Source organism: Prionailurus viverrinus, chromosome A1, assembly GCF_022837055.1.
Source record: "Prionailurus viverrinus isolate Anna chromosome A1, UM_Priviv_1.0, whole genome shotgun sequence".
Lineage (NCBI taxonomy): Eukaryota > Metazoa > Chordata > Mammalia > Carnivora > Felidae > Prionailurus > Prionailurus viverrinus.
In genome coordinates, this window is record NC_062561.1 from 105,464,542 (window position 1) to 105,490,294 (window position 25,753).

At 42.0% G+C, this 25,753-nt stretch overlaps 1 protein-coding gene and 1 long non-coding RNA gene across 2 annotated transcripts in view; one reads left to right on the forward strand and one right to left on the reverse strand.

Annotated features, from left to right (window-relative positions):
- Positions 1-25,753, forward strand: part of MEGF10 (multiple EGF like domains 10) — a 178,944-nt gene that overhangs the window by 103,778 nt on the left and 49,413 nt on the right. The window contains exons 6-9 of the mRNA XM_047877659.1: positions 8,609-8,855; positions 10,258-10,378; positions 15,410-15,546; positions 23,115-23,327. Coding sequence (XP_047733615.1) covers positions 8,609-8,855; positions 10,258-10,378; positions 15,410-15,546; positions 23,115-23,327 — 718 coding nt within the window. The remainder of the gene's footprint in view (positions 1-8,608; positions 8,856-10,257; positions 10,379-15,409; positions 15,547-23,114; positions 23,328-25,753) is intronic.
- On the reverse strand, positions 8,852-21,848 carry LOC125176367 (uncharacterized). The gene is made up of 3 exons (XR_007156234.1): positions 21,753-21,848; positions 19,115-19,335; positions 8,852-9,288 (listed from the first exon to the last, which is right to left on the reverse strand). It is a non-coding gene; the product is annotated as an uncharacterized LOC125176367 (long non-coding RNA).

The following is a 25,753-nucleotide window of genomic DNA, read 5'->3' on the forward strand; positions in this document are numbered from 1 at the left end:
TTCATCCTTTCCTTTTTTCTGTTGTCGTTGTTGAGGAATGTTGTGGCTGAGGCAATGTATTAATGTGCCCTTGTTCTTTGCTCCAAAGCATCTCTCAACTTGGCATTTCTGTGTATCTCTCATTGTGCTCCTTTCTTTCATTCTTTCTCTACACAAAGACGCGAGATTTACTAAACTATCTGCTGTTTGTTCGAAGAATGTTCTTAATGCCACGTTTTTGTCGATACGTGGGTGTCTGTGGACATGTTGAGATATTCTGCATCAAAACCCTTCTGATGAAACTGCTGTTAACACTTTGAAGCCTGGCAAATACCATTTTTAGGCCAAAAAAATATTTTTCAAACATCTGTGAGATGTTTTTGTCTTAGAACGTTCCCCTTTGAAAATCAGGGAGAAGCCGTGAATGTGCGCTGATGGCAGATTTTGTCTCCGTTGGGCTTTGGTTGCCTGGGGTGGCCTGATGGGGTACGGCAAGATCACAGCTTTGAGGCATTGACAGGTTCGGCTGAGTCCTTGCCACTGCCACGTGAATGCTAAGTGACTGAGCAAATTATCATCTGAGTTAATTTGGCACATGATATGTTGGAATAATTATACCTGTGGCATTGAGATATTGTGATATTTGAAATAGCCGCATAAGGCTGCCGCATGTTTGAAACTTGATGTATCTTACAACCCCTTCGTTCTCGTCCCATCCTTTGAAGGGGAGATTGGACTGAGGGTTTAACGTGGGTCACGAGAAGGACGCCTTGGTGGCTCAGTCGGTTCAACGTCTGGCTCTTAGTTTCGGCTCAGGTCATGATCTCCCAGTTGGTGAGTTCGAGCCCTGAGTTGGGCTTTGCGCTGATAGCCCACAGCCTGCTTGGGATTCTCTGTCTCTCCTCTCTCTGTCTGCCCCTCTCTGGTTTGTTCTCTCTCTCTCTCAGAAAATAAACATTAAAAATTTTTTAAGTGGGTCAGGAGAGGAGAATGTTCCCAGAGGTGTTGAGATAGTTTTACCCGTTGGTCTCCTTGTGGAATGTGGATCTACATTCACGATCAATTCCATTCCTCTACCAAACAGACCACGAACGCTGGCCATGTGCCACGTGGGTCTAGTGTTCAGTTTGGTGTGCTCCTAAAGCCAGTTGACATCAATACCATTTTCACAGTGAGCTTATTGGTTTTTTTGTTTGCATAGAATCATTACCAACTTACAGAAGCTCTTCAGATATGACATCTCCTCAATCATATTTTCACTATGTTCTCACGACTGAGGTAATTTCCTAGTTCCAGTGCCCCTAAATAGTGAGTCATTGGCTGACCCCATGGGCTGGCTCAGTGACAGGTTTTATCATTTGCTGCCCTGCCTTCATGGGTCATATCTGGTGAAATTGTGGGATATTATGTTTAAGCAAAATACATAATTTCACTCCTTCAGGAGCAGCATGGCTTCCTGAAAAATGCTTGGCCTTTGAATACGGATGCCACCCCTACCAGCCTGGTGTTTTGGGACACTGTACCTAAAGAATCTCATCCTAAATATCCTCCATGTGCTGAAGATGATAATGATGACCCACCTTGTTGTGATTGCTCTGAGGACCAGAAAGTGGTGTCTGAAGCAGGGAGCACAGAACCTGGCACAATACAAAGGCTCAGCAGATCGAACCCTTTAAAAATCATTTTTTGCTTGCTTTTCTCATACTGCCAAAAGGATGTACAATGATTGCAGAGAGTTTAGAAAAGGTGGTTAATCTAAATGAACAAAGGGAATATCAAGCATATTCTTAAGACCCAGAGATCCCCAGTGGTGCCATTTGATCATAGAGCCTCTCAATATCTGTCTGTCTGTCTATCTATCTATCTATCTATCTATCTATCTATCTATCTAAGTCTGTCTGTCTGTCTGTCTGTCTTTCTGCCTTTGTCATGTTCTTTCTTCTCCCTGACTCCCCTGATATTAGGTTCAGCCATATATAGTTGCTGATATTTGGCCTTTTGTGACCTAAATTAACAACACTTTCATCTAGTTCATTCGAATATATGGCTAAAATTGGATCATGTGGTACCATTTTAATCTGCTTTTTTACAATGAAGACATTGCTAATGTTTTTCAAGTTCATTAAATATTCTTCTATAATATCACTTTTAGATGATATGTAATGTTCCATTGTGTGATTATACCCATCTCTTTTCACCAATCCCCCATTACTAGAAAATTAGATTGTTTTCAATTTTTTGTTGCTATAAACAGTGCTAGGATAAACATGACAGCTTTGGAGGCAGTAAGTATCATGGTTTAGAATGCAGACTAAAGGGGGCGCCTGGGTGGCTCAGTTGGTTAAGCATCCAACTTTCGCTCAGGTCATGATCTCGGGGTTCGTGAGTTCGAGCCCCGCAGCTGGGCTCTGTGTTGACAGCTTGGAGCCTGGACCCTGCTTCTGATTCTGTGTCTCCCTCTCTCTCTGCCCCTCCCTTGCTCATACTCTCTCTCTTTCTCTCTGTCTCTCTCTCAAAAATAATAAACATTAAAAAAAAAAAAAGGAATGCCAACAAAAGGCAGAGGTCTGTACTTCCCTGCTTCCTGCCTGTGTACCTATAACAAGTCACCTGGATCTCAGTTTCTTCTTCCACAAAATGGGCACAACTTCCAAATAGGACCTACTTCATGGGGCCATTGTGAGAGTTCGTCTGTCTCTAGTGCCGAGGAGAGTGTCTGTGGGCACACTGTAAATATTACTAATGGATTAACTACTGTGAATCGTTCCTGTCATTATACACATATGTTTATTTCCTTTGGAAAAATATCTCAAAGGAGGAATTTATGACTGAAGAGCTCTCAGTACCCGATTCAAGATTAATTTCTAAAATAGGCGTGGTAATCCGCTCTCCCACAGAAGTGTGTAAAAGCGCTGTTTTCATGTAAAGGGGGAGGTTATCTCCATCACTGTACGTATCAGATTCATCATTGTTGTGACCCCACCTCGTGACTGAGGGTGCGCGGTTTTTCATGGCTTAATATCCCTGAAGTCAGAATGCTTCCAACCATCAGAGTCGTCCGGATAACTGCTGTGACATGCCAGTGTGGGACCTTCTGTTGACAACTACTGAGATCAAGAAAGGCTGTCGGTGTGTCTTAACACCTGTGAAATTAATTAAGTCTTATTTGATAGGGAACAAGGCAAACATATACAAAAATTGTGATGTGAGAGCAAGATGAGCGTCATGGCAGATATATATATGGGTGTCTTCCTTCAGAGAGCATCTCAGATTGGGTCTGAAAAGATGTACCTGTAGGACAGAGATTTCCAGGCTGAGCTTGGAAACCTGGGAAGGACTGATGGAGGGAGAGGACGTATCTAACACCTCTCCACATCTACGTGTTTCTATACCTACTTCTTTTGTCGGGCACAGGAAGATGATCGCGGCCATGATGCCATAGAAGGGGGCATTCATGGACGTTCGCGATTTAAAAGCCCTTGTGACTTTTGCATGCCTTATTCTCTCCACATGTAATATCTCCTACAGCTTCCCTCCCTTTCCAGTCCCCCGTCTTTCTCTGTACAAACCCTCCACGCTTTACCTAAACAGGGCACACTCTGCCTTTAGGTCTCAACTTAGACATTATTTTCCCAGCTCAACCACACCGTTTTGGGGTCATTCCTCTGTTTTCTGTTGTACCTTGTACCTCCCCCTACTGCTTATCGCGGGGTATTTTAGTGCCTAATAACTTAATGTGTCTGCTGATAACCTGTAAGCTTCCAGAAGCATGTGCTCTACCATTCTCCTTTGAATTCTAAGCCTAGCCCTATGGCTGGCACATGGCAGGTACTTGAGAGGTGTAAATTGAGTGAATTTCAGTACCCAGCCCATGGATGTAACCTGTGGTTACTGGTAGCCCTGGAAGTTATCGCCATAAGGGCTCCGGGGCGAGCCCATTGTCTTGCGAGGATCCAGTGCTCCGCTAGCTGTCATTAAGGGTTGTAGCATGGACGGTATACTTCTGATATTACACAGTAGTTTAAACTTCCTTTTGGGGCGCCTGGGTGGCTCAGTCGGTTCAGCGTCCGACTTTGGCTCAGGTCATGATCTCGCGGTCCGTGAGTTCGAGCCCCGCGTCGGGCTCTGTGCTGACAGCTCAGAGCCTGGAGCCTGTTTCGGATTCTGTGTCTCCCTCTCTCTCTGACCCTCCCCCATTCATGCTCTGTCTCTCTTTGTCTCAAAAATAAATAAACGTTAAAAAAAAATTAAAAAAAAAACTTCCTTTTATTAGAGCATGCTATCCATGCTGCCTGAGACCCTCATTAAGCTTTCCCCGAAACAGCTGCACGAATCTGGGGACATAGCATCTAGAGCCCATTTCTAGCTGCCAGCACAGCAAGAGATGAAACTAGGAGCACCTGGGTGGCTCAGTCAGTTAAGCTTCTGATTTCGGCTCGGGTCATAATCTCACCACTCGTGAGTTCGAGCCCCACGTCGGGCTCTGGGCTCATGGCTCAGAGCCTGGAGCCTGCTTCAGATTCTGTGTCTCCCTCTCTCTCTGCCCCTCCCCCGCTTGTGCTGTTTCTGTCTCTGTCTCTCTCTGAAAAATAAATAAACATTAAAAAGAGAGAGAGAGAGAGAGAGATGAAACCAGAAGCTGAAAAGGAGTCCTCACTCCTTTCAAAGCATCAGGGTTCTTCTCAGTATAATTTGAAACAGAAGTTGGTTCATCTACCTTTTCCTATTAGAATATTCTAGCTATTGCCGTCTTAATGTAACCAATTTTTTTTTAAGGTTTTCAGTGGCAATAACCAACCTAGTCACTTTTTCTTTAGGCATGAAATGCTTGCCCTGTGAGATTACAGTGAGGTGTTAAGTAAAAGACTTGAAGTGATTTCAGTTCAGAGTCTCCAAACTGCCTTTCCAAACACAGTACTTGAATTCAGGATAACCGGTCAAGCTTGACGCTCATAAGGAGCAAGTTCTGCCTCTTGTCTAGACAGTCAACATACCCTTGTATTTGTAGCAATCGGGTAAGAAAGCTGGCTTTTGTGTGATAAGCTGCAAAAATGGAAGTGTTGCAGTAGTTGAATATGACAAATGAAGAGAGGAAAGGAAGTCACAGTGATGCGTAAATTCAAGCCAGGCTTCTGTGTCCCACTTGTTCTGTTTCCTGCTTATTTGTCTGTATGCTTCTGTATGTGGATGCCCCCCCACCCCCAGCATCGCTTATGTTGGCGCCCAGTATTCACATGGTGAGGTCCATGTATCAATGGCCTGTTAGGGAAACACAGCCCCAAAGGGAGAAGCTGTCACTTCAAAGCATACCACAGTGCTTAGATATAGACAGGAAATTAACCATGTCGGCATGATATTATTTCCTTTAAAGCCTGAAACCCTTTCTTTGATGCTGATAGTTATCAATTTCTGCTATGAACTTGTTTCTATCATGAGGAGGTGTCTTAAGGGTTTTTGTTTTGTGTGTGTGTGTGTGTGTGTGTGTGTGTGTGTGTGTGTGTGTGTTTTGTTTTTTGGGGTTTTTTTTTTTGCATTTATCTAACCTCAAGGAAATAGGACTGGTCTCTCCCTGACTGCTCTTCTGGGAGAGAAATTGTTGGATGGGATGTGGAAGTGAATCACAAGAGAGAAGAGAGACGTGTTCTGTCCCCTCAGTACCTTGACTTCTTTCTTCCCACTCCTCTCCTGATGTTGTAAAACATATTCCATAAAATGTATGCGTGCCAGCACACCCTTATCCCACTGCCACCGTGGGAAGAAAGAACTCTAACCCATCATGGTTTTTTCTTTCTAAGTGCTTCTGACACAGTCAGGTTGTCCTTATCAAGGTAGTATTATTAACTAAAATTGTGTTTTGTGTTGCTCACTTAATACCTCAGGATACATTAAGAAAAAATGAATATATGGGGCGCCTGGGTGGCGCAGTCAGTTAAGCCTCCGACTTCAGCCAGGTCACGATCTCGCGGTCCGGGAGTTCGAGCCCCGCGTCAGGCTCCGGGCTGATGGCTCGGAGCCTGGAGCCTGTTTCTGATTCTGTGTCTCCCTCTCTCTCTGCCCCTCCCCCGTTCATGCTCTGTCTCTCTCTGTCCCAAAAATAAATAAACGTTGAAAAAAAAATTTTTTTTTAAAAATGAATATTTAACTTAGCATATGAGGCTCCCACAAGTTGAGAGGGATATGGAAACTTTGGAGATGGTTGATCGGAGAAAGTGAGTGAAACTGAATAGCTTTTAAAAAATAAGTAAAAGTATTGAAGGTTGTATTTAATCTCACAAGAAGTGGGATCAAGGATACCTTCACATTTCGGGAATAAGATCATTTATAATACAGAGAACGGTGATGAACCAAATCACCAAATCGACTGGTTCAGATTATAGGATAAGGGATTTGGCTTATGTGGAATGAAGCTGTTCCTTACTCTTAGGATTGATGAACCAGGGAACAAGTTACAAAGGACTGTGTAACTTACCTTAAAAACAGGGTATGTTCTTTTCTACTGGGATACCCGAGGGGGTTTAAAGAAACATACTGTGTATTTTTTTTTTTAAGTATAGCTCCTAGATTGAAAGAGTTATAATTGAACAAAAAATTCTTTGTCCATATCCATAGGCAATAAAGGAAACAACTGTGTGAATAACAATGAGGCTTAAATCTCAGAACTACTACCTAATCTTTCTTTGTGAAAGATGATTGTGAATTCTTAGGTAATTGCTTTCTTGATCTGCTTTAGATTCAATAATCTTCTTATTGTTTTTAATTGCGTTAAAGTATGTTTATTAAGGTGGTAATGAGAACGAAGCCATGCTGATTAAAAACAAAATTATTCATTTAAACCTTTTGATGTTATAAAATGAAAGGTGGATTCTAATATTGGAAGGTGAATCCTGTACATCTCCTCTAAGTTATTTGCTGTGTGCCTAGTTTGTTTTGTTTTCCAATGGTTGATTCTAGATCTGTTAAAGTTACAGAATTTTTACGAAGTGAAACTGTGTCTTGAGTCTTAAAAGCAGTTTATCCTAAGAGCTCCAGGCAGGGTGCTTCTTCCCTAGTGATTTTTATAGCATCTAATTAGTAAATAAATGCACAGCTGGGTAGACAATGCATATTGAGTTAGTTTTGCTTATCATCCCCCTTTACAATTTGTAGAAGGTTCGGGATTGAAAATTTTTCCTTTCCTGCTCCCCTATTCCTGCTCATCGACTTGAGTTGCAGTCCTTCTTCCTTTCCTTTGGAATTATGCTTTTAAATCTATTTCTCAAATGTTCTTTTCTGTTACTGTCTTACCTGGTTTCGTGTGCCTGTTGTCTTTTCCTTTGCTGTCCGTTTTCAGTTTCACGTTTGTCTTACTGTTTAAATAAACTTACTGAGTTTATTTATTTATTTTTTAAACGCTTATTATTAAGAGACAGAGAGACAGAGCATGAGCATGGGAGGGGCACAGAGAGGAGGAGACCCAGAATCTGAAGTAGGCTCCAGGCCCTGAGCTGTCAGCACAGAGCCTGATGAGGGGCTTGAACTCAGGATTGGTGAGATCATGACCTGAGGCGAAGTCGGATGCCCAACCGACTGAGCCACCCAGGCGCCCCAGTTTACTTTTTTTAACAGTTATTTATTTTTGAGAGAGAGAGAGAGAGAGAGAGAGAGAGAGAGAGAGAGAGACAGAGCATGAGCAGGGGAGGGCCAGATAGAGGGAGACAGAATCCACAGAAGGCTCCAGGCTCTGAACTGTCAGCATACAGCCCGATGTGGGGCTCAAACCCACGAAACAGGAGATCATGACCTGAGCTGAAGTCAGATGCTCAACTGACTGAGCCACCCAGGCGCCCCAGAGCGAGTGAATTTAAGTATTTGTATCAATAATTTTCTCTCTTTTCTGTTACCTCCCAATCCACACATTCTTTGACACCTTGAAAGCAGATCAGTTTTCTTTTGGATTACTCCAGCCTAGACCTATAGCAGGGTGGGTCCACTCCACAGTAGGTCTGCCTGCAGGACCCCTCTTGGTCTTCAGGATCACTGCCTGAGGGCAGGCCCCTGAACCTCACTTACTTCCTGATCTACTGCCATTCTTCTTGCCCCATCTCCCTGCCTCTTGTGAGCTCCTTCCTGCCCCTTCCTCAGAATGTAGCTAGATGACCTTTCTAGGACACAAATCTGCATTGTCTCTCATTGTTCAAAATCCTTTATGGCCAATACCGTATTCTCAAGATGCAATCCAGTTCCTTAGTGTGCATTTAAGCCCTTGTATGAGCTGAACCTTCCTATCTGGGTAGCCGGCCTCCTCTCCCCCCACCCCCCACCCCCCATTACTTACATCTCCCCTAGCCATTGACTCTAGCCACATCAAACTCAACACTCTGGGTGCAGGAAACAGGCCAAGAAAAGTCATGAAGCTGGAAAACATAGCTCTGCTTGAGCGATGGAGTGATTGGAAGTGGCCCACTTAGTGCTGGTCACATTTATGAAGCATTGCCTGGGCTGGTGTCAGAGCCGCGATGTCCAGCTGAGGAGTAGCAGCGAAGGGGTCATGAAGCCATCTCGTCAAGGGGAGAGGAAAGCGGGTTCTGAAGAGCTTGCTCTTACCCGCATCCATACTCTGACACCCTCCATTGTTTTTCCCCCTCTTCAGCCTGTGATGGTGATCACTGGGGGCCCCACTGCAGCAGCCGGTGCCAGTGCAAAAACGGGGCTCTGTGCAACCCCATCACGGGGGCTTGCCACTGTGCTGCAGGTTTCCGGGGCTGGCGCTGCGAGGACCGCTGCGAGCAGGGCACCTACGGTAATGACTGTCGCCAGCGATGCCAGTGTCAGAATGGAGCCACCTGTGACCACGTCACGGGGGAATGCCGCTGCCCGCCGGGATACACTGGAGCCTTGTAAGTGACACAGGGCCGCGCAAGGTGGCGGAGGCCTCTCACCTTCTCCGTTCATGCTGCTGCCCCCATCGCCTTCCCGTGCTTCTGTTTCTCTTGCTGCCTGAAGTCACGGACAGGTCGGGGCTCCAGACACAGATGGGGAGATCAGCAGTGACAGCCACTAGATGTTCCTGCTGTTTAACTCTTGAACATCAGACCCCAGCCAAAGTCGGAGGGCCGGCTTCCATGCTGTCCTTCTGGCAGGGCAGAGACAGAGAGGACTGGGATGTTGCATTGAGTGGAAATATTTGGGGGCTGCTGGGGCAGATTTGAGGATCTGCTTCGATTCCCCGACAAGTGCATTTATTTTACACTGCTCATAGGTAATGATCCATGCTGTTCTGCTTTGTGTGGTAACTAATTAGCTGGAGAAAGCTGGGGTGGGTTTAGTGCCCTAGAAAAGAGAAAAAGGGGAAGATGTTGGAAATAGTCCATGATAAAAGCTTAACTGGGTTATTTAATGCCTGTGGATACATATGTTGCCTTGTGAACATGAAAGAAATGTATCACATCTGTGTAGGATATGTGGGTGCAGATAGTTTCATTCTGTCTGGATCAAATTGGAGCATCTTCTTAACCTCCACTACTCTCTTTATTTGGTATGAAGGACATTCTTCAGTGGCTTGTATAAGCAAACAGAATAAGAGACAGAATTTGCCAAAAAAAAAAAAAAGTAGGATATAGAAAAATATCATTCTCTTACTGGGAAAATTACACTTGTAAATCACAGAGCTAAAACTTGAAAAAATGCGGCTGATTAGGTAAATACTTCCTGCCAACAGTATTAACAGCTATAAAGTAGAGCTAAAGGAAAAACTGCATTAGCCTAGAAAGCCCTGGCTTTTGGGAGAATGATCATCTCAAACGACTTAGTTGTTAATATTGCTCTTACGGGTTTTTATCAAGGCCACAATGGGCTTTGGAAAACTTGGACCAATTTTACAGGAGAGCAGACAAGACAAAGCCTTAGCGAGGGAAGTTCATTCATAGAAAAAGGGTGGGGGTTAAAGTCATGGAAAGCGATCAGTTTCAAGAAGAGATTGTTGGAGATTAATTATGAGGAATATGTACACAAAGCAGGGGCTGTGCCAGTGTTTCAGTCTCCTTTGAGGTTTGAACAGACACACAAACAAAAGCAGATAAAACAGTTTCATTACAAAATAGCCCCAAAGAAAGGAAAGGTCTAGGTGACCCCTCAACGACCTTTCCAGCCAATGTGGTTAATGCCTTGATGTTAACGAAATGAAGAATTCCGAACGGAGAAAGCTATCTGTTTTAGGGTCCTGGGTGCTGTTGTGTCTGAACCCGAGGGTCGTGTGGTTGGGTCAGTAATGGTATCTTTTGTCACACCTCAATTCCTCAGCTGTGAGGATCTTTGTCCCCCCGGCAAGCACGGCCCACAGTGTGAGCAGAGATGCCCCTGCCAAAATGGAGGAATATGTCATCACGTCACCGGAGAATGCTCTTGCCCTTCTGGCTGGCTGGTAAGCTCCCTTCCTCCCCTCCCCCATCCCAAAGGGCACATAGGAGACTTTAGCACAAAGGAAAGTTGTACCGATGGCTAAAGGTGGCAAAACTGGAAAGACCTGAGCATTTTTAAAGCTGGAAGCCTTCCGTCCATTTTCAGGCAGAAGGTGATTAAATCTTGAAGTGCGCTAAGGGTCCTCATTGGAAAACATAGTGGCCACCTGTCCTGCACTTTCCCTCAGGATAAAAAAAGAGGGAAATATTTCATCTCGTGTATGACAGACAATGCTGTTAAACACCAGAAGAATATTTAAACACCGGAAGAATCTAAATATAAACCTACCTCGGAGATACTTCGGGTTTGGTTCTAGACCACAGCAATAAAGTGAATACCACAATAAAGTGAGTCAAATGAATTTTTTGGTTTCCTACAGCATATGAAAGTTATTTTATACTATACTGTAGTCTATTAAGAGTGCAATGGCATTATGTCTAAAAAACCAATGTAGGTAACAAAGCAATGACATTAGTAACATCAGAGATCGCTGATCACAGATCACCATAACAAACATAAAAGTAATGAAACAAATTTGAAACAATGTTAGAATTACTAACATATGACTGAGATACGTGAAAAGAATAAATGTTAGGAAAATGGTGCCGGGGTGCCCGGGTGGCTCAGTCAGTTACTTCGGCTCAGGTCATGATCTCATGGTTTGTGAGTTCCAGCCCTGCATCAGGCTCTCTGCTATCAGCACAGAGCCTGCTTCAGATCCTCTGTCCCCACTTCTCTCTGCCCTTCTCCCCTCTCTCTCACATGCTCTCTCTCAAATATAAATAAGCATTAAAAAAACAAAAAAGAAAAAAATGACACCAACACGGGGGAAAAAAATGAGCCCCTGGCTGGCTTAGTAGAGCGTGCGACTCTTGATCTCAGGGTTGTGAGTTCAAGCCCCACGTTGGGCATAGAGCCTACTTAAAAAAAAAAAAAAAAGAAAAGAAAAGAAAAAGAAAGAAAAATGGTATCACTGAACATGCTGAATGCACGATTGTCACAAACCTTCATTTTGCTTAAAAAACAAAACACGCGGGGTGCCTGGGTGGCTCAGTCAGTTAAGCGTCTGACTTCGGCTCAGGTCATGATCTCACGGTTCATGAGTTCGAGCCCCACATCGGGCTCTATGCAGCTCAGAGCCTGGAGCCTGTTTCGGATTCTGTGTCTCCCTCTCTCTCTGCTCCTGCCCTGCTCACACTCTGTCTCTGTGTCTCAAAAAGTGGATAAATGTTAAAAAAAAAAAAAAAAGAAAAGAAAAGAAAAGAGAAGAAAAGAAAAAACAAAACACATAATGTGTCTGTGAAACACAATAAAGCAAAACACAGTAAATGAAATATGTCTGCAATTGTTTTTATAATTAAGTTCCATGGATCACTATTGTTCTTTGAGACCATTATTCTCAACAGAGTGAGTGTTATGTGAACAACTGATCTGGTCATGTATTTGTGGAGGCACAATTGAGGTGAACCAGGTTTATTACCAGGTATGGCAGAGTTTCTCAAAGCCTTTTGTATGCAAATCCAAGGGGAAGCTGTCACTCACCCCACTTCCCAAACTTTGACCATGTCACACTTTCTTCATGTCGTGTCTCACGGGCTTAGTGTTTTGCGACATTGCAACACACTCAATATCAAAGCTGATTTGCTAACTAGCCTTCTCTGAAACCTGGGTGTGATATGGCCATTACCGGCATTGGTTTGTGCGTACATCTGCTTGAAGGCACAAGAGTGAACGACCAAGGTCTGTTTCCTTCAATAACAAACAAAAATTAAGAGAACGGTTCACTTCACTATCCCCTTCTATCACCAGCAGCTGTAGTGAAACTATGTTTGTAGGGTCATAAGAGACTTCTTGATTATCAGATCCAGTGCTGGCCTTTCTGTGCTCATTCTGCTTGACTTCACCAAAGCTTCCAACCCTGTTGCTCATTCGCCTCCCTTTCATAATCTTTTTCTCCATTTATTTGATAACCCCCTCTCCTACTTCTCTTACTGAAGATCTCTTTTCCTAACCTCCTCCTTCTTCACACCTCTTTATTACAGTATTTCCGAGGTTTCAGTCTTTTCCTTCTTCTCTTTTCCCACTATAAATCTCTGAAAATCTCACCCAGATCCATGGCTTTAACAGTCATCTACTGATTTTTCCCAAATCTTGACCTTCCTTCGGAGTCCAGACATATATTTGTCACTGTCCTATTAAACACCCCAACCCAGATGACCTGCAGACATGAAGCCACCATCTACTTGGGCTCCACCCAAGCTGGAGCCTTAAGAGCCAGACATGGAGTGGAATTGGTCTGCGAATGCCCTTGCTGTAGTCCTGAAGCAAAGGAGAACTGGAGTTCACATCCCAGTGAGAATCATGGGAAGTAAGGGAGAGTTCAAGATGTGAGGACCATGTAGACAAGGGGAAAAGAAATATTAGACCCAAGGTGAGCGTTAGAAAGGTAAGCAGACAAGACAAGGTCTGGTTCTAGAGGCAGAGCCCAAAGAAACCCCTTAAATCAGTGGAGTCAGAGTGAGGGGCCTTTTACTGAGTGGCTGATGATGGGGTGAACAAGGGAGCTATTGAGAAGTACTGAACTGGCTCGAGCCACATCAAAGTCATTGCTAATGAAACAAAACTTGTCATGAACCCAAGTCTTTCTTAAGGCTACTCCTTTTCTGCTTTTTAAAAGTCTTCGTTAAAACCAGCATTTCTTTCTTATTGCCCAAGGTAGAAATACTGAATTACCTTTGACTCCTTCTCTTCTTCATTTCTTATAAGCAGTCTTTTGCCATTGTTGGACATTGCTTGGTTCTTGGCAAGGGAAGGATTTTGTTGGGGCAGCAGAGTATCCGGAAAGCTCCGTGTTCTTTGGATGAAGAGTTATAGGCATTCTACTGTAGGACTATTGTATAGATGTTGTCTGTATAGTTGCCTCATCTTGAGGTTGAAGCTTTCTTCTTGGTTGGGATGGTTATGGTGTGGGATACTGACAGCCACAGGCTTGGACCATGAATCCCAATTACTGGGTAGATGGATCTTCCCATTCTCCAGTGTGTCTGTACTCTGAGGCTGCTACCTTGGTAGAAGTTTCTTACTGAATGCTTCGGGTCATTTCTCAATCTGTGAATTGAGAGCTGAGCTTCTAAGGTATACTTCTCTCTATAATATTTTATTTGTGCTATTACTCTAGGTGCTTTTCAAAGATGAAATATATACCTTTTACATGTACACACACATGCATTTCAACTCCTAAGAATGCCTTACTTAAAGCTATTTGCTCACGTTAATCTTTACTCACAAACGATATTTCAACAACATCTCTAAAGCTGATGGGGGACCATTACAAAATATGGGTAGGGTCAGTCCCTGGGAGAATGAGAATTTTCACCAGAATTTCTGCTTACCGCAGATTGACCCTTGGCACATTGTTTTTTCAGTCGTGTTGTTATGGTGTGCTAGAATGGAGGGATTAGAGCTATTTTTTCATCTGTCCCCCTCATCACATTGTGAACTAATTAAAGGTTGTGACCTTATCACTTTGATTCTCAGAGCTTAACTCTATGCCTGATGCATAGATGATTCTCAGTGAGGCATTGATTTGAATCATCTCTCAAAGGCTTTTTCAGTTCCAAGAGTCTGTGGAAGAACTTTCCCTGTTTGTAGATAGCTAGAAACCACCAGAGGAGACTTAATTAGCACACCAACTGCCTTTGTGGGTAGCCAGGAGTTAGAGGAAATGTATTTTCTTATGCTATCCAGAATAAACATTTACAAAACCATCTGGTGTTTGCTAGCCTCCAATTTCAGAGTGCCCACAGTCTGCCTTTTTTTAGAGAGAAGGAGGACAAAGCAACAGCTTGCAACAGTTAAAAAAAAACAGTTTAAAAATCCCTGTTATTTGGGAAATGTTGTTTGCTCTAACAATAACTCCAATAAACAGATGATAAGCTACAAGCCCAAGTTATATGGCCAAGTGAAGCAGAAAACGGGAAGGTATTTCACTGACTTATTGGTACTTATTCATATAAAGCAGAGGATTGGGTTAAATATAGTGACAGTGCCTGACAAGATGGACAGCCTCTAGGGTGAGGAAACATGTCCAAGTTCCTCTCTTGATTTTTCTTCCCAGGAAATAAGCTTTCCTATTGATCTTGGCCCACCAATGTTTGTTCAACCTGCTGAAAATAAAAGTGTTTTTCTCTCATAATAAAATGTCTAGGTTCATTCTTGTAGAACTACTTCTTAGGCAATGTTACTGTTAATCCAAGTACACAAAATTTCTGTCTTATGCTACATTATACCCTATAAGAAATAAAGCCAATGATAATGTGTGTTTTCCTTAGAACATATGGTAAAGCATTTGGATATTGTATTTGCCCCAGATGTTGCCATTCATGTAATGGATGTTCAGTAAGTATTGTTGACTTATTGTACATGTATGACACAAGGAAGAACGCTTAGGAGGATTTATAAATTCCTTAGGTTACCATAATAATTTTGTGTAACTTTATCTTAAACTTCAGTTTTTTAATATGGATATTTATTAAGATTATTCTGCCATCTTTTCTTAAAAAAATATTTATTTATTTTGAGAGAGAGAGTGCGTGAGCAGGGGAGGAGCAGAAAGAGGTAGAGAGAGAACCCCAAGCAAGCTCCCTGCTGTCAGTACGGAGCCCCATGCGAGGCTCGAACCCACGAACCATGAGCTCATGACTTGAGCTGAAATCAAGAGTTGGACGCTTAACTGACTGAGCCACCCAGGTGCCCCTGTTCTGCATCTTTGAACGTATCTTGAGATCTAGGCTTACCAAGTAAATAAGTCCACTTAAATTTCCTAACATTTTTTAGATGATGAACAGAGTGTTCTAAAATCCCCTTCATCTAATTATCTTGCAGCCCTGTTCCCTTATCTCCTCCTCCTTTTGTTTCCTCTCTTCTTTCCCTCCTCCTTTAGCCCTTCCCTGGCTGGAGGCCCATGTAATTTTCCAAATCTCTTTCAATGCAGGGCACAGTGTGTGGTCAGCCTTGCCCTCAGGGTCGCTTTGGAAAGAACTGTTCACAAGAATGTCAGTGCCATAATGGAGGGACTTGTGACGTTGCCACAGGCCAGTGTCGTTGCAGCCCAGGATACACAGGGGAACGGTAAGGGATAGTCTTATCTTTCTCTGACTGTTCATAATGGTGTGAAAGGAAAGGCTGCAGAGCCCAGGGAATACCTTTGCTACTACGTGTCTCTGACTGTTCTATAATATTCCAGAGGCGTCTATAAGGTATCAATGTGTTCGACAGATTTTTTTCCCAACTCATTGTGTGGAAATGGAACCATCAACAGTGATGGTGAATTGAAGACAGACAGCATTAAAATAAAGAAATAAAATCCCAGCTATTCAGAACCCGTGATAAATGTTTCGTGCTCAACAGTTGAATGGCTGGACAGCCACTTTTTACATTTTAAATAGTTTTTGATAGATTTATCAAAATTTGATAAATTTACCAAAATTGGATGTGTATTTGGTTAGCTTTAAAAAGTATGCTGGGCATAAAGTTACCTTCTTATGATTCAGTATTCCATTAAGAATACCAGTCATTTCCCTGTGGAGTAGCGACCAAGTGAGATCCAATGGGACTTTGAAGATTATAAGAGCAAATGAATGGCTGTGTTCACCTGGCCCTTCCATCCACTGTCATTTTTTGTATCAGTGAAGGGTTACCCTAGACAGCTTTGCACACCTTACTCCTTCTAATTTTCTCTTTCCTCTCTTACATCCTAAAAGACCAGATAACGAAGCTTTTGGGATGTGTGCATACAATTAGAGAAAAAAGACTTGAGAGGTAGGAGATTATAATGGCTCACAACAAAGATTTTTTGGAACCTGTGTCCTTAGATACATCCTTATCGCTAAAATAATTTTACTTTCCTTTGGGGTTGCTCTCAGGATTCAATAAGTACATTAAAGTGGTTAGAACAGTGTGGAAGCTTACAAATATTAGCTGTTATTATAGTTGAGTGATTTCTCTGAACTGTACAAATACTAGTGATTGTCAATTTGAGTGATGTCTGGGGACCAAATAAAAATTAACTATCATTATTTTTGATGATATCTGTGACCTAAGAATTTCTTCAACTTTCTTCCCTCATTATTTTTTTTTCCAAAAGGCTGATCTGTTTTTGACTTTTAAGAAGATACTATAGCACTAATGGAAATCCAGTAAAATGTAAATGACAGTTATTTCTAGATTGTGGGAATACTGGAAAATTTGTTTTCTTGCTATGTAATTTCTCTAACTTTATATAATCAATATGTGTTTTTATTATAATTTTATTTTTATGAATATATAATAATAAGTATAATTTAAAGTAAAAAAATAAAAATAAACAAACTTTGAAGAAGAAAAAAAAAAGAAAAAAATATGATGCTATATAGTGTGGTCCCTCACTTCCCCCTCCCAACTTAGAATTTGTACTTTTGTATTAAATTTATTCCTAAGTATTTTGTATTTTTGGGAAAATCCCATTTCAGTTTCTAATTGGCTATTTCAGGATAAAGACAGGCTTGATTTTGAGTGTTTTTATTTAGTCTCTCTACCAAAATTTTTAATTAATTCAAGTGTTACTTAGCAAACACTAAAGTTATTTTATCACCTACCAAAGGAAAAAAAAAGATATTTGTCTCTATAATATTTATAAGGGTTGTTTCATTTATTTGTACTTAGAAGGGTTGTTTCATTTTCTTGAAATAATTGCATTAATTGAAACCTTTAAATCAGTGTTGACAAACAAGTAAAACTGGGAACTCCTGTCTTCTTCCTAATTTCATTGAAAATGGATTCAGTGTAGTTTCATGCTCATTACTGGTTTTTAGTAAAATTTTTCATGCTTGGGTGTTTTTTTTTTTAATCCCTGTTTTTATTAGGAACTTTCATTAGTGTTATCTATTTAACTTCTTTAAAGTTAATGAAAGGCTTCATTAAAGGCTTTTCATCTTTTGTTAATGTAATTATGTATTTTACCTTTATTTTTTGATGTTGCAAACTATTGACACCTTTCAGAGCATGGTTTTTGTAACATGTAACTGAGCTTCTCAAAAAGTTTATGTGACCTACATCCTGGCTTATTGTTATATTTTGGATAGATGAGGATAATAGCTTTGTCTAATATTTTAGGGCACTAAAAAATTAAATACAGACCCTTGAAAAATTCAGAGGTTTGGGGCACTGACCCCCTATTCAGTCGAGAAATTGCACGTAACTTTTGACTCCCTCAAAACCTAACCTAATAGCCTACTGTTTAGGGAGCCTTCCTGATAATATAAACAGTCTGTTGGCACATATTTTCTATGTTATATGTATTGCTATACTCTTAGAATAAAGTGAGCTAGAGAAAAGAAAATGTTAAGAAAATCGTAAGTAAGAGAGAATATATTTACAGTAGCAGACTGTATTTATAAAAAAAAATCAGCATATAAGTGACTTGTGCGTTCTAAACCCATGTTATTTGAGGATCAGCTGTATCATCGTTTTTCTTGTCCTCTACTGGTTTAAGTCTCAAATCTGAGGCAACACAGAGACAACAAACATATAAGGCAAACTTGTAAGGCGAACATATAATGCAGACTTAGACTCATCTTATTTAGAATGCAGGGGAGGGGGGGATAACAGCCAATTTCCAGGTGAATTTTAGATTAAGGCAAGGAAGGCAACGAGCCAAAGGAAGACAAGGAAGTTGAAGAGGGAACATCTTCTTGAGTTGTTGTTCCACTAACTATTGTTTTTCTGGTGACTTGACAACATGATTTCTGTTTTTTGTTTTTAAAAAAAATTTTTTTTTAACGTTTATTTATTTTTGAGACAGAGAGAGTCAGAGCATGAACGGGGGAGGGTCAGAGAGAGGGAGACACAGAATCTGAAACAGGCTCCGGGCTCTGAGCTGTCAGCACAGAGCCCGACGTGCTGCTCGAACTCACGGACTGAGAATCATGACCTGAGCCGAAGTCGGCTGTTTAACCGACTGAGCCACGCAGGCGCCCCTGATTTCTGTTTTTAATTATACCATGCCCATCTGGGTTCTGGACACACACACACACACACACACACACACACACGGCATGCACTTTTGTCACCACGATTGGGGAAAATGAGCAGCTATGGGGCAGTTTGTGGTGACAGTAGCTTTGAGGGCCTGGGGTCTTGGCATTTCCCTATTTTAAGAAGTCAGCGTAACTTGATCACTGAGGTTAGACCAGAGGGCTGCTGCCTGGGGGAGCAGGTATCACCACTGGTAGCTGTCAGCAGAGCATTTCCAGGATGTGGGGACGCACTCCCAGCCACAGTAGAAGCAGAAAAACAGAACAGTCACCTTGTAGGCAGGCAGAGAGGCTCATGGGATGCCCAAATAATAGTCCCTGGGGCTTGTGGACAGTTTAGGAGGACATTGTGGTGAGGAACTGTAATGTGGCACAACCAGGCAAGAGGGAAGATATCTATCTATATCTATATCTATATCTATATCTATATCTATATCTATATCTATATCTATATCTATATCTATATCATCTATATCTATCTATCTATATATCCCTTATATCCCCCAAATGGAGCTAAGTCTGTTTGACAAAGACTTTTAACTCCGCTAACCTGAAAGGTATAAGCTACGTCATGATTGCTTTTATTTTCCAGATAGAACATGTCTACTTCTAGAAAGATATCCTACCATCTGGTGGTTTCCAGATTCTCATGCACATTCTTTTGAAGGGGTTAAAATAGTGTTCTTCATGCTAGTGGGTCACCATGGAATCGCTCAGACCTTTGGGGTCCTTTCCTGTAACTGGTGCTCCATTAAGAGTGAGCTGCATGGAGAGATCTGTGCCTCAGTTCGGCTGTCTGTTAAGGTGAAGCCAAGATTGTCTGGCCATGCCTGTGTTCCCTATTAACCTGCAAGTGAAGAAGGAATGTGGGTCAGAGGAGGTAAAGTCAGAAATTACAGACAGGAATTGGGCTGGGGGGGAGGGGGATGTGGCTTTGGTCTCCAATGGGGGAACTTTCTGGTATCTAGGATTGTGGAAAATTTGGCTGTTTTCCAGCACTTTTTATATTTCCCTCAGAGCAGTAGTTCCAGATGCTTGAAAGGCAGGCAGCTGATCCATCGATCCCAGATTTAATGAGGAATGCGATTCTTTCCCACGAAATCATGGTTTGGCCCAATTATTCCAAGCCCTCTAGGGAGAGAACGTGCTCAAAAGGACCAGGCAGAAAGGAGCTGCCACCCCTTATATGCTAACTCACTTCCTTTTCCATCCATTTGTAACAAGATGCAATATAATAATCAAAATGGTATTAAAATAAGCCTGTGACCTTCATTGGTTTGGGAATTGGGGCTGTATTTTATTATCTCTACTTAAAGCTTATCCATTTTTTTTCCAATCCCAGAGCATTATACAGAAACAAAAATGAGGGGCGCCTGGATGGCTCAGTCGGTTAAGCGTCCGACTTCAGCTCAGGTCATGATCTCGTGGTTTGTGAGTTCGAGCCCCATGTCGGGCTCTGTGTTTACAGCTCAGAGCCTAGAGCCTGCTTTGGATTCTGTATCTCCCTCTGTCTCTGCTCTGTCTCTCTCTCTCTGTCAAAAAATAAATAAACATTAAAAAAAATTAAAGGGGTACTTGGGTGGCTCAGTCGGTTGAGCAACCAACTTCGGCTCAGGTCATGATCTCACAGTCTGTGAGTTCGAGCCCCACGTCGGGCTCTGTGCTGACAGCTCAGAGCCTGGATGGAGCCTGCCCTGGATTCTGTGTCTGTCTCTCTTTCTGACCCTCCCCATTTATCCTCTGTCTCTCTCTGTCTCAAAAATAAATAAACGTTAAAAAATATTTAAAAAAATGAAAGAATGTATAAACTCCAAATTTCTATATTTCTGCTGTGGCCACTATTTATTGCTATATCTTTATCAGCCTCTCTGCTGTCTCTCCTAAGAACATCTATTACCTCTTTTACTAATTCTTAAGATAGATTTTCCCCCCATTGTTCTGCCTGGGACCACAAAAACAACATTAAGGGCATGAAATTCATTGAGAATGATGCTTCTTTTAGATAAAGGGGCCAAAAAGGGAGATAAGTCTGGTTGACAAAGACTTTTAACTCTGCTAACCTGAAAGGTATAAGCTACCTCGTGATTGCTTTTATTTGCAAAGATGGAAAATGTCTACTTCTAGGAAGATACCCTACCACCTTGGTTTAGTAGATGGAAATAGACATAACTGTTATTCACAGGATTCTCTTACAAGTGCAACATTGATGAAAAAGAAAGGAGACTATGAAGTGAGCTTTACATAATGGCTACTTCAGTAAGTAAAATTCAAATGGCTTTTTGCCATTTATAATACAAACTAGTACTATGTTTTATTATAGCTTAGAAAGGTAAATATGGTCCAGGACCAGTTATTATGGATTTTGTTTTCCCAAAGAAAAGGAAGTCTCTGCCAAGATAGGATGAAATATACACACTGTTTCCCTGTCATTTGTCAGTGGACAGACGTTTTTTCCAGGCTTCCGATCTATACTCAGTTCACCCACTTTTAGAGCTAAGCTTTTTACTAAGTTAAAATCATGGATCCCAAAGCTTCACATTTTGTTAGTTTTCAAATCCATATAAGAGAGACGAAGCAATGTTATTTCACCTTGTTTATCTTTATCTTTTTGGGACTGAATTGCAGGAAGATCTGGATGAACAGGTTGCATAGTTGTCTTACCATCCTTTAGCCGAGCCACGACAAGGCCAAATTACTGTACTTCAGCATTTCTTTCTCTAAAGTTTACATCTTTAAGGAATAAACTAAGTGACTTGGCTTATTAAAGCATCTTACAAGTTAAAAATAGAGTACCCTTTAAAAATACTCTGGTCTAAAAATAGGTATACTCCTGGGTAACCTTAAGACACACATCTGATTTTATGCTAAGTGATAGTTACTACAGAACTTTGCTAATGATCTGTTGAGCAGTTGATCTGAAGATTTTGCCTCTTGACAAACATACCTAAAGATGGTCTTAAGAGTCAGGTGAAACCATGTTTGCCGGAGGCTCCTTTCCTTTTCTCTGTCTCATGAAATACATGCTAGAGCCAGGCCTGACCAGAAAAGTGTCAAAGGGATCTGGAGATTTATCTTCTACTCTTAAATAGAATCCCAGCCAGTCTTGGTATTGTTACTAATCACGCCCCATAAAACATAAGCAAACCTTGTGGAAAATGTTTGCTTTTCAGCCCCTTTGCCAGTGCCTTTAGGTATCCTTGAATTCATTATTTTGAACTTGCTGTTGGCATTATACTGGCCTAAAAAAATGCAGTGCTGACCTACCTTTTTGACCGTGGTTCTGGCATGACATGAGAGCCACATGGGAAGTGTCTGCTGATATCCACAAAGTGTACCCTACTTATGGCCGGCACTTGGCTAGACGAGACCCCATCTCACTCTCCCTTGGCAGGAAGTGCTCCTTCTGTTTCGGGAGGCTCTGTGAAGTCACCTTGCCAGGTCACAAAGAAACTTGGCTGGCTGGACAACTGGTCATGCATTCTATGGCGTGATGAGAATTTTCTCTTCTCCATCATACTTCCTTGCGGCCACTTAGCTTCCCACCTGATCCAACTTATCCAGACCCTGTCCTTCCTTTAGGACCAGACTCTAATGTTATTTTTTACAAGATAAAGTCAGTTTTGGGGACCGGATATTTTTTCCTTGCTGTTGGTCAACCCTTCTTACGGAGGACGATACCCCACTTTGCAAAAAATTTGTGCTAGGAAACTCCGTGCGTCTCTAAATCTCCTGGCAAGATTTCCCCAGGTGGAATCAAGGAATCCTGATAGCTATAGCTCTGACTTCCCCGGATCTAAAGAGGACTGTGTTTATTAAATGCATAACTTTCTTTTTTTTTTTTTTTTAAATTTTTTTTTTAATATTTTTTTCAACGTTTATTTATTTTTTGGGGGACAGAGAGAGACAGAGCATGAACGGGGGAGGGGCAGAGAGAGAAGGAGACACAGAATCGGAAACAGGCTCCAGGCTCTGAGCCATCAGCCCAGAGCCCGACGCGGGGCTCGAACTCACGGACCACGAGATCATGACCTGGCTGAAGTCAGACGTTTAACCGACTGCGCCACCCAGGCGCCCCGAAATGCATAACTTTCTAAATGAGGGGCAATTATTGTCATTCAGCTTTGAAAAGAGCAGACACATGGCTGAGATTAAATACTGATGCCACCGTGAAAGCCAAGAGAATTAACGTTGTTTGAAATATGCCACGAAGTTTTATCGTTAAAATGGGGAAAGCATCTATTTCAATATTTTAGTTTCCTAATTTGGGCAATAACTCTTCTCCCGTTTTCGGTATCTCCTCAAGTGATATATCTGTATCTGTGTCTATATCTATATATCTTTAGCAAGCACGAGGTAAAAAATGTTCTTCCTGTGGCAAGTTCATAATTTTATTTTGGTTTCGTTTTTGTTATTCCTTTGAACAGACTCATACTGCTGTTAATACTATCTGTAGCCAGAGTGATTCAGCTTACTGCTTTTATACCTGTAACGGGACTGTCGCGAAAACAATGTATCAAATGCGAAAAGCAGGTTCAGTTTATACATCACAAAGCCTATCAGAATGGACTGTGTATTTTTACACGGCACTGACTAATCTGTCTTCTGCTCCCGCCTCCTGCTTGACAGGTGCCAGGACGAGTGTCCCGTTGGCACCTACGGAGTTGGCTGTGCGGAGACCTGCCAATGTGTCAATGGAGGGAAATGTTATCACGTGAGCGGTTCGTGCCTCTGCGAAGCAGGCTTTGCTGGCGAGCGTTGCGAGGCGCGTCTGTGTCCAGAAGGGCTGTATGGCATCAAGTGTGACAAGCGGTGTCCCTGCCACCTGGATAACACTCATAGGTGAGGGTTAGCTGCCCCTGGAAGGATGTGTCCTATTACAGTTTGAACTGCAGTGACCACTCTTTGGAAGGAGAGATTGACAGGGGGATGCCCACCCTGAGACCCTTCCTGCCTCTGCATCATTCTGGGGAGGAGCCGCTAAGTGAGTGGAAGAATTCTTTACTTAGTGGGTGACAGCCCAGGCCGGAAGTGCTCCAACTGGTAGAGGCTCTTGGGTGGATATCAAATTCTATTCTCCATCGATGGCCATTGCCAAAAATTAAATTTGCTGAGGTTCGTAGAATGTTTCCCTAAGAGGGGGATTCTGTGACATTCCCTTAGAAGCAAAGATGCAATGAAAGACATGAGTTAAGCCCAGTGTAGTACGTAAAAGTATCCCAAAAATGGTTCTCACTGCAGCATCTTTGACATGACAGCACATCTGTGTAGAAAAGAAGGGTAGCGGTGGAAGTTTCGTAAAAGTGTTTCGCATGTGGCTGTCACATGTGAAATATGTTTTCAGAATTGATTACTCTGACATAGGACTCACAGGGGCCTTTTAGCTCAAAACTTTCTCGAAGAATTTAAGAACAGGAAACCATGATCCCACCCACCGTAGTGTTCCTTGCCTACCCCTGAAAACATCTTTCTACCCCATTTCTTCCTCTCCCTCCCCCAAGGACCACATACTTATCACTTAGATTCTGGGTCTCCTTTGCAGACTGCCGGAAAAGCTCGGTCTGACAAAAATGTAGTGCATTATATAGCAGTTCAAATGTTACAAGAATTACTTATTTGAATTCCGCACAGCTGTTACTTCGTTTATGCTCCAGAAAAGTAACTTGTGGCCACGTCAAATCTCAAATGCAGAAAAGGTAAATGTAAATAGAAGTGTGCGGTTGGTCTCTTCTTTAAACCATTGTTAGGAACGAAAAAGCAGACTTTGTACTATAAGGGAGCAAACGAGGGAGAGAGAGAGAATATTTGGAATACATTTTAGTGAGACATATCAAAGAAGTGCATTCCTAATGTATCTCAAGCAACTTTGCAAACTGCTTTAATCAACTTTGGTTTTCTTCATTGGAAAATGTTGCCACTCTTTACGTGACAGGGTTAAGTAAACACTTGGTGAGTGAAAATGTGTTTCCTGGAAACACAAGGTTCCTTTGAACCAAGAGGTATAGAATCTTTGTATTAATTGAAAATCTAGCTTGTTCATTTTACCATTTAAATGTGTGCGTGTGTGTGTGAGAGAGAGAGAGAGACAGACAGAGAGAGAGAGAGAGAGAGAGAGAGAGAGACAGAGAGAGGGAGAGAGGGAGAGAGAGAGTGAGCAAGCTAGTGGGGGAGAGGGGCAGAGGAAGGGAGGGAGAATCCCAAGCAGGCTCCGTGCTGTCAGTGCAGAGCCTGATGTGGGGCTGGATTCCACAACTCTGGGATGATGTCCTGAGCTGAAATCAAGACTCGGGCGCTTAACCGACAGAGCCACCCAGGCATCCCAGCAGTTGATTTTTTGCTTGACTATTTGAGCTGGGCACATCTTGGTGATCCTTCTGCTTTTCTCCTGGTATTCAGCCGGCAGATCAAGTAGAGGTTGATTGGTTCTAGAATTCCCCCCTCACTTGTCTACCATTTGGCTGGTTGATGGGTGCCTGAACCACATGTCTTCAGCAGCTAGCACCTTAACCTTGGCTTTCTTTCATAATGCCCGACTTCCAAAAGCAAAAAGAGGTGGAAAAGGCCCCAATGTGCAAACACTTTTCAAACCTTTGGTTATCTCATATTTGCTAACATCCCTCTAGTCAAAACAGGTCTACACCAACTACAGTTTCAACTGATAGGAGGAGTTGCAAAGAATGTGTGGCCATTGTTATTTTTGCAGTCTATCATAGGGTTGAAACTAATTTAAATCTATTTATAAGTGACATTTCTGTTTTCAGGTATAGCCCTATTATAGAGCCTTAAGACATTCGCTGTGGCCTGGGCTTTTCAGCTGAAAACTAGCTTTTATGGTGGAAATGATTTTGAACAGGAAAATAAAATTTGAAATTTATTAAGATTCCCCACGGGATATGTATATTAGGTCTTATTAATAAGGACTTTTAATAGCTGGGGGCAATCAGGTTGTGCCTATTTGCAAATGCCACATAATTGTCATTACATTTGAGCATTAATAACATCTAAGGAAATGAATAAAAGGAAGTTCAAGGACTCATTCTATTTTAGCCAATATTGTATTGGACCCTTGTAATAATTTGCTGTGAAATTGAAAGTTTTACCAGAGTATTTGTATCTAGTTACATATGTGATGAGATGATAGGTATTCCTATACATGTATAATCCTATTTTCAGATACACAAAGCAATCTGTTCTGTAGAAAGAAAACAGATAGTAGCGTATTACCCTTCAGCCTCCAGTCTGCCGCACTAACATCAACACGTAAATCT